Here is a 12,463-nt window from a genome sequence, read left to right as displayed (position 1 = left end):
CAATGATAATACCTGATAATGAGGGGGCAGTTTATTTTAAAGAATTACTAATGATGAGACATGAAGTTTTATTATCAAGTAGGCTAAAAGCCAAACATATTAAAATAATTTTTGATCTGTATTCCACCTTTATCAAACTACATAGATGGGGTAGAGCCCCTAAATCTGAGTTGTGACAACTTTGAGTCCGTTAATGTGCATGTCTAATAACTCTGTTCTGGACAAAGATCTGGAAGCTTTGATCTATTATCATGGATACCTGAATGAAGGTGACCTCTCAATTAACATTATTAGGTTTGGATAGCCAGGCGGCTTCAAATTCAGTCATTAGTTATCCATGATTCCTGGCCATGGCTACTGCCAGAAATTGAATGGTAGGGGAATAGCAAAATCTGAATCCCCCATCATTCCATCAGTGGACGGCATGGCATCTTTTATACTATCACATGGAAATGAGTTTGTTTAAATGAAAAGTAGAGAGGCCAGGAAGATCGGTTCAAAACATGGAACCCTCTTGCTAACTGTTTGATGAATGCATATCTAAATAGCTCAAGGGGTCTCTAGTTCAAGTGGGAATAGAGAGGATAGGTCATCATAACTACTTGAGCTATATGAAACCTTTCGTCATCAGGGCCAGATTGACCGTAACAGGCATTGGGTGTTTCCCCGAGAGGCTGGAAGGGTTGGGGCCGGTTTTGCAGTGGTGTGGGCCAGTTTTGTTACTGGGGCCGGTTTTGCAGCGGTGCTGCAATATTGGCCCCCAGTAACAAAAGCAGCAAGCAAGTGTTTCCAGACTCCCAGGGCCAGGCAGTGCTTACCCAGAGGCCGGTGCGAGAAAATTGCCAGGGCTGCTTTGGGTTCCCAGTCCGGCCCTGTAGGTAATGACGTAGGAGTCAATTGCAGAATTTAATGACAGCATAATATATTGTGAATTTAGGTGTATATGGAGTGGTCAAAATTGAAGTGCTTGTCTATATAGTGCTATTTTATTTTTTGTCTCTCTAATCATCTATTATGCTTTGGAATTACAAATGCACAATCCGTGTTTTTCATTCTTTCTTTTAGGTCGAGTCTAGGCAGTGCACATGGCGGTCTGGAAGACCTGTTGTAGTCGAGAAGGACTTAGCTTCCGCGTACTGCCTTCTCATTGGTTCACTGCAGTGTCCCTCTGCTTCCTAAATGATTCAAGCAAGATACCTCACTTCTGTTTTTGAAAGAGGAGCAGTGGCCAACTACAGTTACCTTCCGCATGCACGCAATCTCTTTTTCAGGAGTACTCTTTTTCCTTTTTCTGGCACGCCACGACTTCAGCTGCAGCCGTTTTGCTTTCCGCCCTTCACAGTCAGTGATATTGGATTATTTTTTAGAAACCTATAAGAAGCTAAAGTAGCGCAAAACAATAAATATATACTGCCACTTACGAATTACCTTTGCAAGCTGCAAGAAGTAACAGCAGAGGCGGTAGAAAGCAAAAAGAGCTGCGCTACAGGCTTGTGATTTTTTTTCTCGATAAAGCAGATGCGAAACCACACCTACTGACTAAATTCTACTTTTCTCTCTTCAGTGATTGGTTGTAATTTGTGAGATGCTTCGGAGGTGTGCTGCTCAACCCTCTTTCGGAAAGCAACCATTCTGGTAACTTTATAAAATAATGTTTATGAACCAAGAACTTTGTTACGGTCGATATCTCTTTACTTGTATAAGAAATGTGTACACGCCCATCCATGTTTGTACACTGTTCCTCACATCTACATGTGTGTACTCAACAATGACTGCAATTAATATATTATAGGCCCTGTGTGTCAGCAATCGATAGTCAACAACCAGCTGCTGACTCAATATCTTCAGACATGCAGCGTTGTTATTACACCATCTAGTGGACAAAGAAAAAAACAGCCTCCCTTTGCATCACAGTGAAAAATGATCTTAATGAGTCGAATGATTCCTCTGTGCTTGATGCAGTGAAGTCCTCCCACGCCTGTTTTTATGCAATAATTAATTTAGATGTTTAATATTGTGCAAAACGATGGTATTATCCTGGACTCCTCCCTCTCCATGACCAGGCAAGTCAACAGCGTCTCCTCGGCGTGCTTCAACATCCTACGCATGCTACGAAAGATCTTTTGGTGGATCCCCTCAGAGACCAGGAAGACCGTCACCCAGGCCCTCGTCACCAGCCGACTGGACTACGGCAACGCCCTCTACGCCGGGACCACCGCCAAGCTCCAGAAGAGACTCCAGCGGATCCAAAACGCCTCAGCCAGACTCATCCTCGACATCCCACGATCCAGCCACATCTCCGGTCATCTGAGAGACCTTCACTGGCTCCCCATCAACAAGAGAATCACCTTCCGCCTCCTCACCCACGCACACAAAGCCCTACACGACCAAGGCCCGAGCTACCTCAACAGCCGAGTCAACTTCTACGCTCCCAAACGCCACCTCCGATCAGCCAACCACGCCCTCGCCGCCGTCCCCCGCATCCGAAGAGCGACTACAGGAGGAAGGTCCTTCTCCTACCTGGCCGCCAAGACCTGGAACTCCCTCCCGTCCGACCTGCGCCTGACCCAAGACCACCTCTCCTTCAGGAAGAAGCTGAAGACCTGGCTGTTCGAGCAGTAGCGGCACCCCCCCTCCCCAGCGCCTTGAGACCCTACGGGTATGTAGCGCGCTTTATAAGTGTCACTGATTGATTGATTATTAGCCACTCCCAACCTTCTTTAGATAACGACCACTTACAGAAATACTAAGCCAGTTTAAAAATTTGTCTTGGCGCATTACGCGCGCTCCCATCTGGGTGCTCAGATATAGTCTCAGGTGTGAATGGCATATTGACAGTGGGATGGAAAGCACCACAATGGTTCAACTCTAGTCCAGACTTCCCGTACTGCTGAGGGGTGACCTGGTGTTGCCAACCCTTTCTAAGTTATCACATAGACAGTGCTTATACCTTCAACATGTCATACACGAACAACGCACAGGCATCTCAACCCAACAAATCCCCCCGGACCTCCCTCTGGTGTCCGACCTAATACTCCCAACAGAAAAATCTCTTAATACCTTTCAGTAACAGATGGTAAAGTTACACAACCTATAGAACTCCATGCCTCCGTCCCACCTCTCTCTCCAGCCCAGTAACCTCAGACTTCAGCCTGGAATTGTGTCACTTAATGAGGCCTCAGTGTCTGTTTCCCGATCACCTGGGCACCCTTCTCCCTTCTTCTTGCCTTTCATCCTGCACTTTTCCATTCTCTCTGCCACCTCTCCTCCTTTAGTTTTTGTCATCTTTTGCTACTTTCCATTCTCTCACCTCTCCTCCTTATTTTCATGTCCCCTCCTGCTGCTTTCCATTCTGTCACATCTCCTGTTCTGGCTCTTTCCCCCTCTCACCATGCAGTTTTACCTAAGTCCCGTTCAACAGTCACCTGAACACTTTCCCCTCACATCACACCGTCTGCCTCCCCCTCCCACCTTTTCTACTTCGCCCCCTTTTTTCTCCCACATCTCTTTTTTCTTTTCACTAATGCAACTTACCTTCTCCCCATCACTTATCTTTCTGACTCTGTAATTTTTTTTCTGATGTTGCACATTACTGCACCACACCAGGCCCTGGATTGATGGATGGGGCCCAAGGGAGCAACTAGACACGAACTTCGGAGGGGGCTAACACGCCCAACCACGGCCAGCTCGTGTGCTGATGGCGGCTGTTACAACAGTTTTTTTTGTTGCGCTCCTCCCCCATATCCTTCTTCTTCTCCAGGAATTCCCCCACAAGCACTCTCCAACAATACACCTCATCCCTCCATAGCCTCTCTCCGATGTGCATTTCGTTTTTTTTTATAGTGCTACTCATAGTTCACTCACACTCAGTTCTGTAATCTGCATGGTACATGTTCTTTTAAGCAGGCATATTACCCCTCCGTGCTACTTTACGATGAGCCAAAACTGCAACCAGACAGAATTCTCTACTCTCATGATTAGAAACATTAATCACCAGACTTATTTTAATATTTTTATTGTTGCCTGAAAACTGCCTGATGCTCAAGGACGTTTTTTTCGTGAAATACTCACTCCACTGCAAACCAAAAAATATAAATAAAAAACAGAATTTATAACACCAATAACTTTAATATTTACAAATGCGAGATCTACTGCATTGCAAATGCTTGTTTCTTTTGTATTTATTTGATGATGTATTGATTATACCTCCTGTAGTGAAAAAAAGCTAAAAATGAAAAACAAAATGTATACTCATCTCCACATTGTTTATGCAGTGGGACCCATGGCCTGAATGTGGGACTCTGAGGGGATTACTTTGTTGTTTATATGATTTCTGTCAAGTTTGGGACACTTTTTTTTTCTTCACTTGTGTGTGACAGAGAGAGTGCTTGCAGTGTTAGTGGCATCACGTGAACCAGCTTGAGGGGGCACTGCCTGTGACATCACAAATAGAATGACCAGGCTTTCGAGTGGGCGTATTATTTACAAGTGAGTCAGAAAGAGAGTGAGTTAGTGTGGAGGAGCTGAAGGAAGAAGGGGTACAGGGCTATCTGCCCTGCCAGGAGTTCCTGGGCTTCTTTAAGGGTCGGTGGGCCCCTGGCCTCTCACCAGATCTGCAGAGTCTCTTGCCTCCACCCCTAGCGGAGGGCCATGAGGCATAATTAGAGTTCTCCTCTTGCCTGGTGGGGATCTCTATGCCTTCAGTGAATCTGCTGGTGAGGAGGATACCCTAAGGACACTGATGAACGCTGGGCAGGTGTCATTTTCTCACCTAATTGGAATTCACTCTGTTTTACTGAACAAACTCCCGAAGAATGAGTTTATTTCAATAAAACAATGGGCTTGATACATACACAGTATATTATCCCTGAATATTAGGGCTACTGTTAACTTTCCTTGCAGAGAACTGCCAAGGCTTGCTTACTTCCTTTGCAGAAAAAAAGATAAAGGCTTCGATGCGGAAGGCTTCTGCCACAAGTAAAAACATTTAAAGCCACTATTAAAATACTGGTTTGGCTCGGATTGCTGCACTGTTGAGAACGGGGAGAGGATGTGGTGCGTCGGCTAAACTGCCGACTTTGGCGCTGGAAACCAGAGTTCGAGCCTCGAGGTCGCGTGCACATCCTGTGATTCTGGGCAAATCACTTAGGGGCATATTTACAAGCTGGCGATAAAAAATTATCGCCGCTTTTGCGGTCGTTTTCGGCCGAAAAACGGGCGATAATTTTATCGCCTAATTAGCAAGGCCACGCTAACGCATGAAACCTTGCTTTAGCGTGGGGATTCCTAACGCCCAGCTTTGCATCTCTAATGAGATGCAAAGTGGGCGTTCCTGACCTAACATGACAGGAGAAATGTATATATGCAACAAAAAAATGGTAGTAAAACGGCAAGAGTAGGTTACATCTTTGCTGCGGTTAAGAATGTGCTAAGACAATTGCATTTATATATTTATATATGGTGAATTCGTTTTTTTTCTTCGAATTTCATTATTCACAATACATGTTTGTAGCAAAATGAATGTATTCATTAATATGCTTTTACAATTGATTTAAAGGTTCATTCAAGGACACATTGTTTGGAAGCTTATATTAAAAATATAAATCTTCAAGGATCTGCCTAGCTAGGTTACATTTTCAACCGTGGAATTTACTAGACGCTATGGGCCAGGTGTAATAAAATTAGGGATACCAATTTTCTACTTGCGATTAATCGCTATTAGGAAATCAGTGTTCCTAATATATGTAACTTTTTTGAGTTTCATTAGCGATTTCTAGTAGAATGCTAATAAACCTACACAATGCATATTAATGAAGTAGGTCGTAATTTGCAACCCATTAGGAATCGCAGCCATCAAAGGGATGGTGGCCTGCTGAGGGAAACAGACCAACATGTCTAATATTGCTTGTAAAAAAAAAAAATAATTGTTTTTAAATGCAGGAATGCATTTAAAAAGTTAAAAATTAAACGTTTAAGTTTCATTTTTCAAGAGTAGGGAGTGGTCCGTGGGACCACTGACTGCTCTTAAAAAACACAATATCAACATTCTCAAGGGGGATGGGATCCAATAGGGTTCCCTTCCTACGTGTGATATGGATACCACCACTTTTAAAATGGTGGTAAAGTATTACTGTTTTGTGCCTGGAATTTTGTCGCAAAACAGTAGTACATCCCATACTAATTCAGTACTTGGAAGGGACGCCCAAAACAACCCCCTTCCAAATACCAAATCAAAATGCAAATTGTGATTCGGTAACAAGTTACCAAATCGCATTTTGTATATCAGAAAAATACTTTTTTAAGTTGTAAAAGGCTTGATTCTGCAAATCAGGCCATTTGTGACCGGAAAAATGCTTCGTACATCTGACCCTAAATTACTAAATATACAAGAAAAACATAAATATGCTGCTTTTTAAAAAGTTTTTAAACTCAATCTTGTACTGTAATATTTGTGCACTGACCTGCTATTTGCACAGTTCACCATTTTACCCGCCCTGTCCATCCCGGCTGAATGTGTGGAGGGCGTGGCTAGGCTGCACAAGCTGTCACTTCCGGTCGGGGAGGCGGGACTTCGCCCACGATCCACCTCAAATGACCCAGGGGCACGCGAGCGCACTGAGAGACTCATAGGAGATTGCCGGTGTGTCCGCGTGTGATGTTTGTCTGAGCGCTGCTTTTTAAAAAGTTTTTAAACTCAATCTTGTACTGTAATATTTGTGCACTGACCTGCTATTTGCAAAGTTCACCATTTTACCCGCCCGGTCCATCCCAGCTGAGTGCCGTTGCGTGGAGGGCGTGGCTAGGCTGCACAGGCTGTCACTTCCGGTCGGGGAGGCGGGACTTCGCCCACCATCCACCTCATAAAACAGATGGGCACGCGACCGCGCAGCGGGCACGCTGGCGGAGCGCCGAAGGCGCGCCAAAGGCAAACCCGTCCGCGCCCAAAAGGGCCCAGGGGCCAGAAGCCCTGGCCCTATAGAACCACTAGGGATCATTAGATACTCAGCAGAGGAAATACGAAGACTATCGAAGCCGATCGACAAACTATGCAAACATACCATACATGTAGACAGAAATGAAATGAAATGCAATCACTGTAACATGAGCCTAACTCCTAAAATAAATCATAGCGATGAGGGGAAACTACACCTAGCAGCATTAAACTGTAGGTCACTAGCTAAACATAAATACGAGATCCACGACCTCCTCAGGGAGCAAGCACTGGATGCTCTTTTCCTGATCGAGACCTGGCTCAATGAGTGTTCCACCCCAGACGTCCTGGACGCGATACCCGACGAATATAGGATAGAAAGGCAGGACCGTGACGGTCAGAGAGGCGGCGGTATCGCCATAATCTACAAGTCTACACTGAAATGTAAGATAATAGAAATAGATTTAGTAGACTGCGAGGCCTTTTTATTTACACTAGCAGCTACGGAAGATAACACCATAGCTGGCCTTCTAATTTACCGCCCTCCAGGTCCATCAGCTAATTTTATCACAAGCCTAGAAGAAATGATAGTTCACCCAGCTCTCCGATATAAAATCTTTCTGGTACTAGGTGACCTGAACATACACTTTGAAGATAAACAGAACAAAGATGCTAATATTATATGTAAGGATCTTCTGACTTTTAACTTAGAACAAAAAGTGAAGACACCCACGCACCAAGGGGGGCACACTCTGGACCCCATTTTCTCCAATATCATGGAGATAAAGGTTGATAGACCCTGGCCAATTCCATGGTCCGACCACTACCTTGTCCAGTTTACAATACCCTCCTTGGTTCAATGATGAACTGAAAACGGCCCAAACAAAATGTAAGTCGTTTGGGTGAGTATGGAGGAAGGAGTATTGCAGTAGGGCGAAAGATGATTACAAAAAAGAACTAAAACAATATCACACTATTAAAAAATTCAGAAGTACTTTCTATACTGAAATAATTGAAGGAGCCAGTAACTCCTCCAAAGAAATGTTCACCATACTTAAGTCCCTCAGAACACACATAGCTAGAGACGACTCGATCGCCTCTACTGAGAGCTGTAACAAGGTAGCCGAGTTCTTTGCGAACAAAGTGACAAAAATATACGATACCTTGCCGGTAGAAGCACGACAGGGTATAGGCCTGACACACGGAAGCCAGTAATTTTTTGCAGGGGTGACGCTGGACACCTTTGATATTCTGGAAATAGATCAACTTACAGCATTAGCCAAAGTTAAAAAATCCGGTTCCCCGCTTGATCCAGCCCAACCTAAAATAATAATGGAGGGAGCCAGTGTAATTATGCCGTACATATCGGACCTTATCCAGCGCTCCTTCCAAACCAGTACTGTCCCCACTAAATGGAAGCAGGCCATTGTCAAGCCACTAAAGAAGAAGCCTTCATTAGATCTAAACATATTGGATAATCTCCGCCCTATCTCACTATTGCCATTCGTGGCTAAAATAGCAGAGAAGGTAGCAAACAAACAGCTGGTAGAGCACATAAATAGGAATGACTTATTGCACCCCTCACAATCAGGCTTCAGGAGAGCTCATTCCACCGAGTCCGCGCTACTCATGGCCTCTGAAACTCTGAGAAAATATGCAGACGAAGGGCAAACGGCCACACTGATCCTGTTAGATCTCAGCGCGGCGTTCGACACCGTCTCCCACAAACTGCTCCTACATAGACTAGAGACGTGTGGTATCAGGCACAGTGCACTGAACTGGCTAGCATCGTTCCTCTTGTCAAGGAGCTTTCAGGTTACACAACAATCCTATCGCTCAAAGAGCATTGCCCTGTCTCAGGGTGTACCACAATGCTCAATTTTGAGTCCCACTCTTTTCAATGTTTACGTGGGACCACTAGCAGAGAAAGTGGAGAAATACGAGGTATCAATTGTCTCTTACGCAGATGATACGCAGCTGATTGTTTTGCTTTCCCAAAACAAGGACCAGGCAGCTGTACGTTTCTCTGAATGTTTAAAAGAAGTAGCACACTGGATGGCAAATCAGTGCCTCAAATTAAATGGCAGCAAGACGGAGGTACTGATCGTAGGTAAGATGCCATCCATATGGTCAAGCGCATGATGGCCTGACTCTCTAGGCCAAATACCGACCCCAAAGGCTTAAGTAAAAAACCTCGGAGTGTGGTTCAACTCAGTACTGACATTCAAGAGCCAAATCAGGCAAGTAGCGGGAAAATGTTATGGCGCGATGAAAACTCTGCAGAAAATCCTGGATTTCTAACCATCTAATGACAGGAAGACCATTGCTCACTCAGTGGTGATTTCCCAACTGGACTATGGAAATGTATTATATCTTGGAGCCACTAAGAGGGATCTGGCCAGACTACAGAGGGTACAGAATGCGGCAGCGCGTTGGGTACTGGGTCTGCCAAGAAGAGCCAACGCTAAAAAATCCCTGACAGCTCTCCACTGGTTGCCAGTGGAGATACGAGTAGTGTTTAAGGCAATGTGCCACTGCCATCGAATTCTTCTAAAGAAAGGACCAAGGTACCTGCAAACTTTAATCACTAAATACATACCAGGGCGCTGTTTAAGATCACTGGATAAGGACTTGGTGAACGTACCAAGAACTTTTAGAGCCAGAATGGGCGAACGCTCTTTCAGGTACCGAGCCGCAAAACTATGGAATAGCCTACCTGCTAACTTAAGAAGAGAGCCATGTGAAATTAAATTTCGTAGGCAACTAAAAACCTGGCTATTTGTACATCTTCTTCAAGGATAATCCTGAACGGGCCCTACACTACAGTCATATGTGCAGACAGCTACCTCATCTCCTAGAACTCTCTCTCCGGTGGTGTAACCAGGCGCTCTATAAATGAATAAATAAATAAATAAATAAATGTGATAGCCTGAGGTGAAAGAAGACAATGTTGTATGGGTAGTTTTATCTCTGTTGTCTAATAGTCTATGGAAGAAATTAGCTCCTGGAGCCAATACTAGACTTTATCGGAGACTGTTATGAGATAAAAGGAAATATTTGAGAGAGGAGAAGGGCAGAGATAAAGGGGCAGATGTATCAAGCCTTTTTGCGTTCACAAACGGGCAGATTTTCAGAATCGGCCCGTTTGCGAATGCAAAAAATGCTATTCCGATGTAGCAATCCTAATTTTGCGATTCGGTAACCTGTTACCGAATCGCAAAATGGGTTTGCATTTCGGTATTAGGAGGGGGCGTGTTTAGGGTGTCCCTTCCTAATACCGGATCGCATCGGTAGGCATGAATGTTTTGTGACCGTAAATGTGGTTGCAAAACATTAGAATTTTACCCCCTTCCCCTTTGTGAATGTTTGTAAAACCATTTTTAAGAGCAGGCAATGGTCCCACGGACCACTGCCTGCTCTTAAAAATTGAGAAGAAAACTTTTCATTTTTCTGTTTGTAAAGCATCTTATTTTCCTTTAAGGAAAACGGGCTGCTTTACAAAAAAAATGTTTGCTTTATTTAAAAGTAATCACAGACATGGTGGTCTGCTGATCTCAGCAGGCCACCACCCCTGTGATTTTTGCGATTCATAGGGGGTCGCAGATGGCGACCTACCTCATTAATATTCATGAGGTAGGTCATTTGGGACCTCCTAGGAATCGCAAAAATTGTACTACACAGCTTCATACATGCCATTTTGCGATTGCCTAATTGCGAGGATTCGCAATTAGGAAATCGCAAAATGGTATCTTCATACATCTGGACCGAAGATTCAACTGGACACACAGACATGCACAAGATAAATGGTTACGTTTGACATATAAGTAAGCCTTGAGCAAGGAAAGTAGAGTGAAATTGCATGTGAGAGGATAGAATTGCACCTGAAAGAGGAGTGACATATTTGAGTCAGATTCTGGGCTAATGGGAAGCTAAAAATTTGTAGATACAGATTTCTCAGAAGCTGCGTTGCATAAGCACCCATACATGTGACCACAGAAGCCAATGACAGTCAAGTATTTGAAGTGGATCTGATTGTTGACCCTGGAATGTGATAGAACCAATGGGACAGAACAAAGACTGTAGAGTGTCTGGTTAGTATGAAGTCAAAGGCATTGAAAAGCAAAGGATACATGATGAGAATTTGGTGGAAATGGAGATAACCATGTGAATAAACACACAAGACTGGTGCCTGCTTTTAATAAGCAATACAATATAGGCACTACAAGAATGTGAAAAGATGACAATAAGATCTATGGGAAGTGGAAGTGATGGAGAAATACCCTGAGCAGATAACCATGTGAGAGATGGAAGATGAGTGTGTACACATTTAGTAATGTAGTTGCCCCAGCTGCATGTACTTACTGTCTCTGTAAGGGGGCTTAAAGACAAATCCCTTGTTATCCAGGGTACGCCGGTAGTAGCTTGCAGTCAGTGGTTCTGGATCCTCCTCCCAATCTTCTGCAGCTCTTCAAAAGAAAGAAAACCACAATTTATATTGTTTGTGTCCTCATTAACAATACATAACTCATGTGAATCGGAAATCAATCACATCCACATCTTGCGGGTAAACTGCGAGAGCTTACTGTGTAACTACTGTCTTGCAACAAAGCTCACCCACTCACGAGAATTATGCACTAGAGTATGCATTCTATACTATTCATATGCTGCCATAGCTTTGTCATTACCTTTCTTTTGTCAAGATGCTAAACACATTCACTTATATATGAGCACAGAGATTAAACAATGCAGAGCTCTGCAATTGTCAACTTCGGAAAACAGTCAAGAGATGGGTCAAATGCCAAATAGCGCCTAGCAAATTGCGTTGCATTTGCGAGTCGCAATTTGCGAGGCACTATTTGGCATGTACGACAGCGTGTTTAACACTGTTTGCGATTCCAAATGGGGTCACGAATTACGAGGCTCATGAATATTAATGAGCCTCTCGCAATTTGCAAGCCCATTGGGAATGACAGTCCCTCCCAGGGACTGCTTTTAAATAAAGCAGCTTTTTTTTTATTTAAATGCAGCCCATTTTTCTTAAAGGAAAATGGGATGCATATTTTCAAAAAATGAAACGTTATTGTTTCATTTTTTAAGGGTAGGCAGTGGCCCCTGGAACCACTGCCTGCCCTTTAAAAATAATATTGCATACATTTGCAAAGGGGAAAGGGTCCCCTGGGGCCCCCTCCCCATTTGCAAATGCATTACCACCTACTTGAAGTAGGTGGTAATTTGAGAGTGTTTTGCGACCACAATTGCGGTTGCAAAACACTGGTACATAACTTTGCGGTCGCTATTAGGAATGGAACGCCCCTTCCTAATAGCGAGTCGCAAAACAGTATTTTGAGAGTCTCAATTTATTTGCGAGTCACAAAATACTGTTTATACATGGGCCCATGCTTTTTAGCGTGGGCAAACGGGTCTCTAAGACCCGTTTGCGCATGCTAAAAAGCATTGTACATCTGGCACTAGATGCTATCCAGCAGATTAGGAACGGAAAATGGGATTTCTGAATCATGCCCAGCAGTCTAA

The 12,463-nt window shown here is 43.9% G+C and overlaps 1 protein-coding gene across 1 annotated transcript in view; it reads right to left on the bottom strand.

Annotated features, from left to right (window-relative positions):
- Positions 1-12,463, bottom strand: part of CACNA2D2 (calcium voltage-gated channel auxiliary subunit alpha2delta 2) — a 1,194,468-nt gene that overhangs the window by 129,202 nt on the left and 1,052,803 nt on the right. The window contains exon 26 of the mRNA XM_085627677.1: positions 11,294-11,397. Within this exon, the coding sequence (XP_085483803.1) occupies positions 11,294-11,397 (104 nt within the window). The remainder of the gene's footprint in view (positions 1-11,293; positions 11,398-12,463) is intronic.

The sequence above is a fragment of the Triturus cristatus genome, chromosome 9 (assembly GCF_964204655.1).
Source record: "Triturus cristatus chromosome 9, aTriCri1.1, whole genome shotgun sequence".
NCBI lineage: Eukaryota > Metazoa > Chordata > Amphibia > Caudata > Salamandridae > Triturus > Triturus cristatus.
The sequence above is the reverse complement of the archived record's forward strand: the minus strand, read 5'-3'. Positions and strand labels throughout refer to the sequence as shown.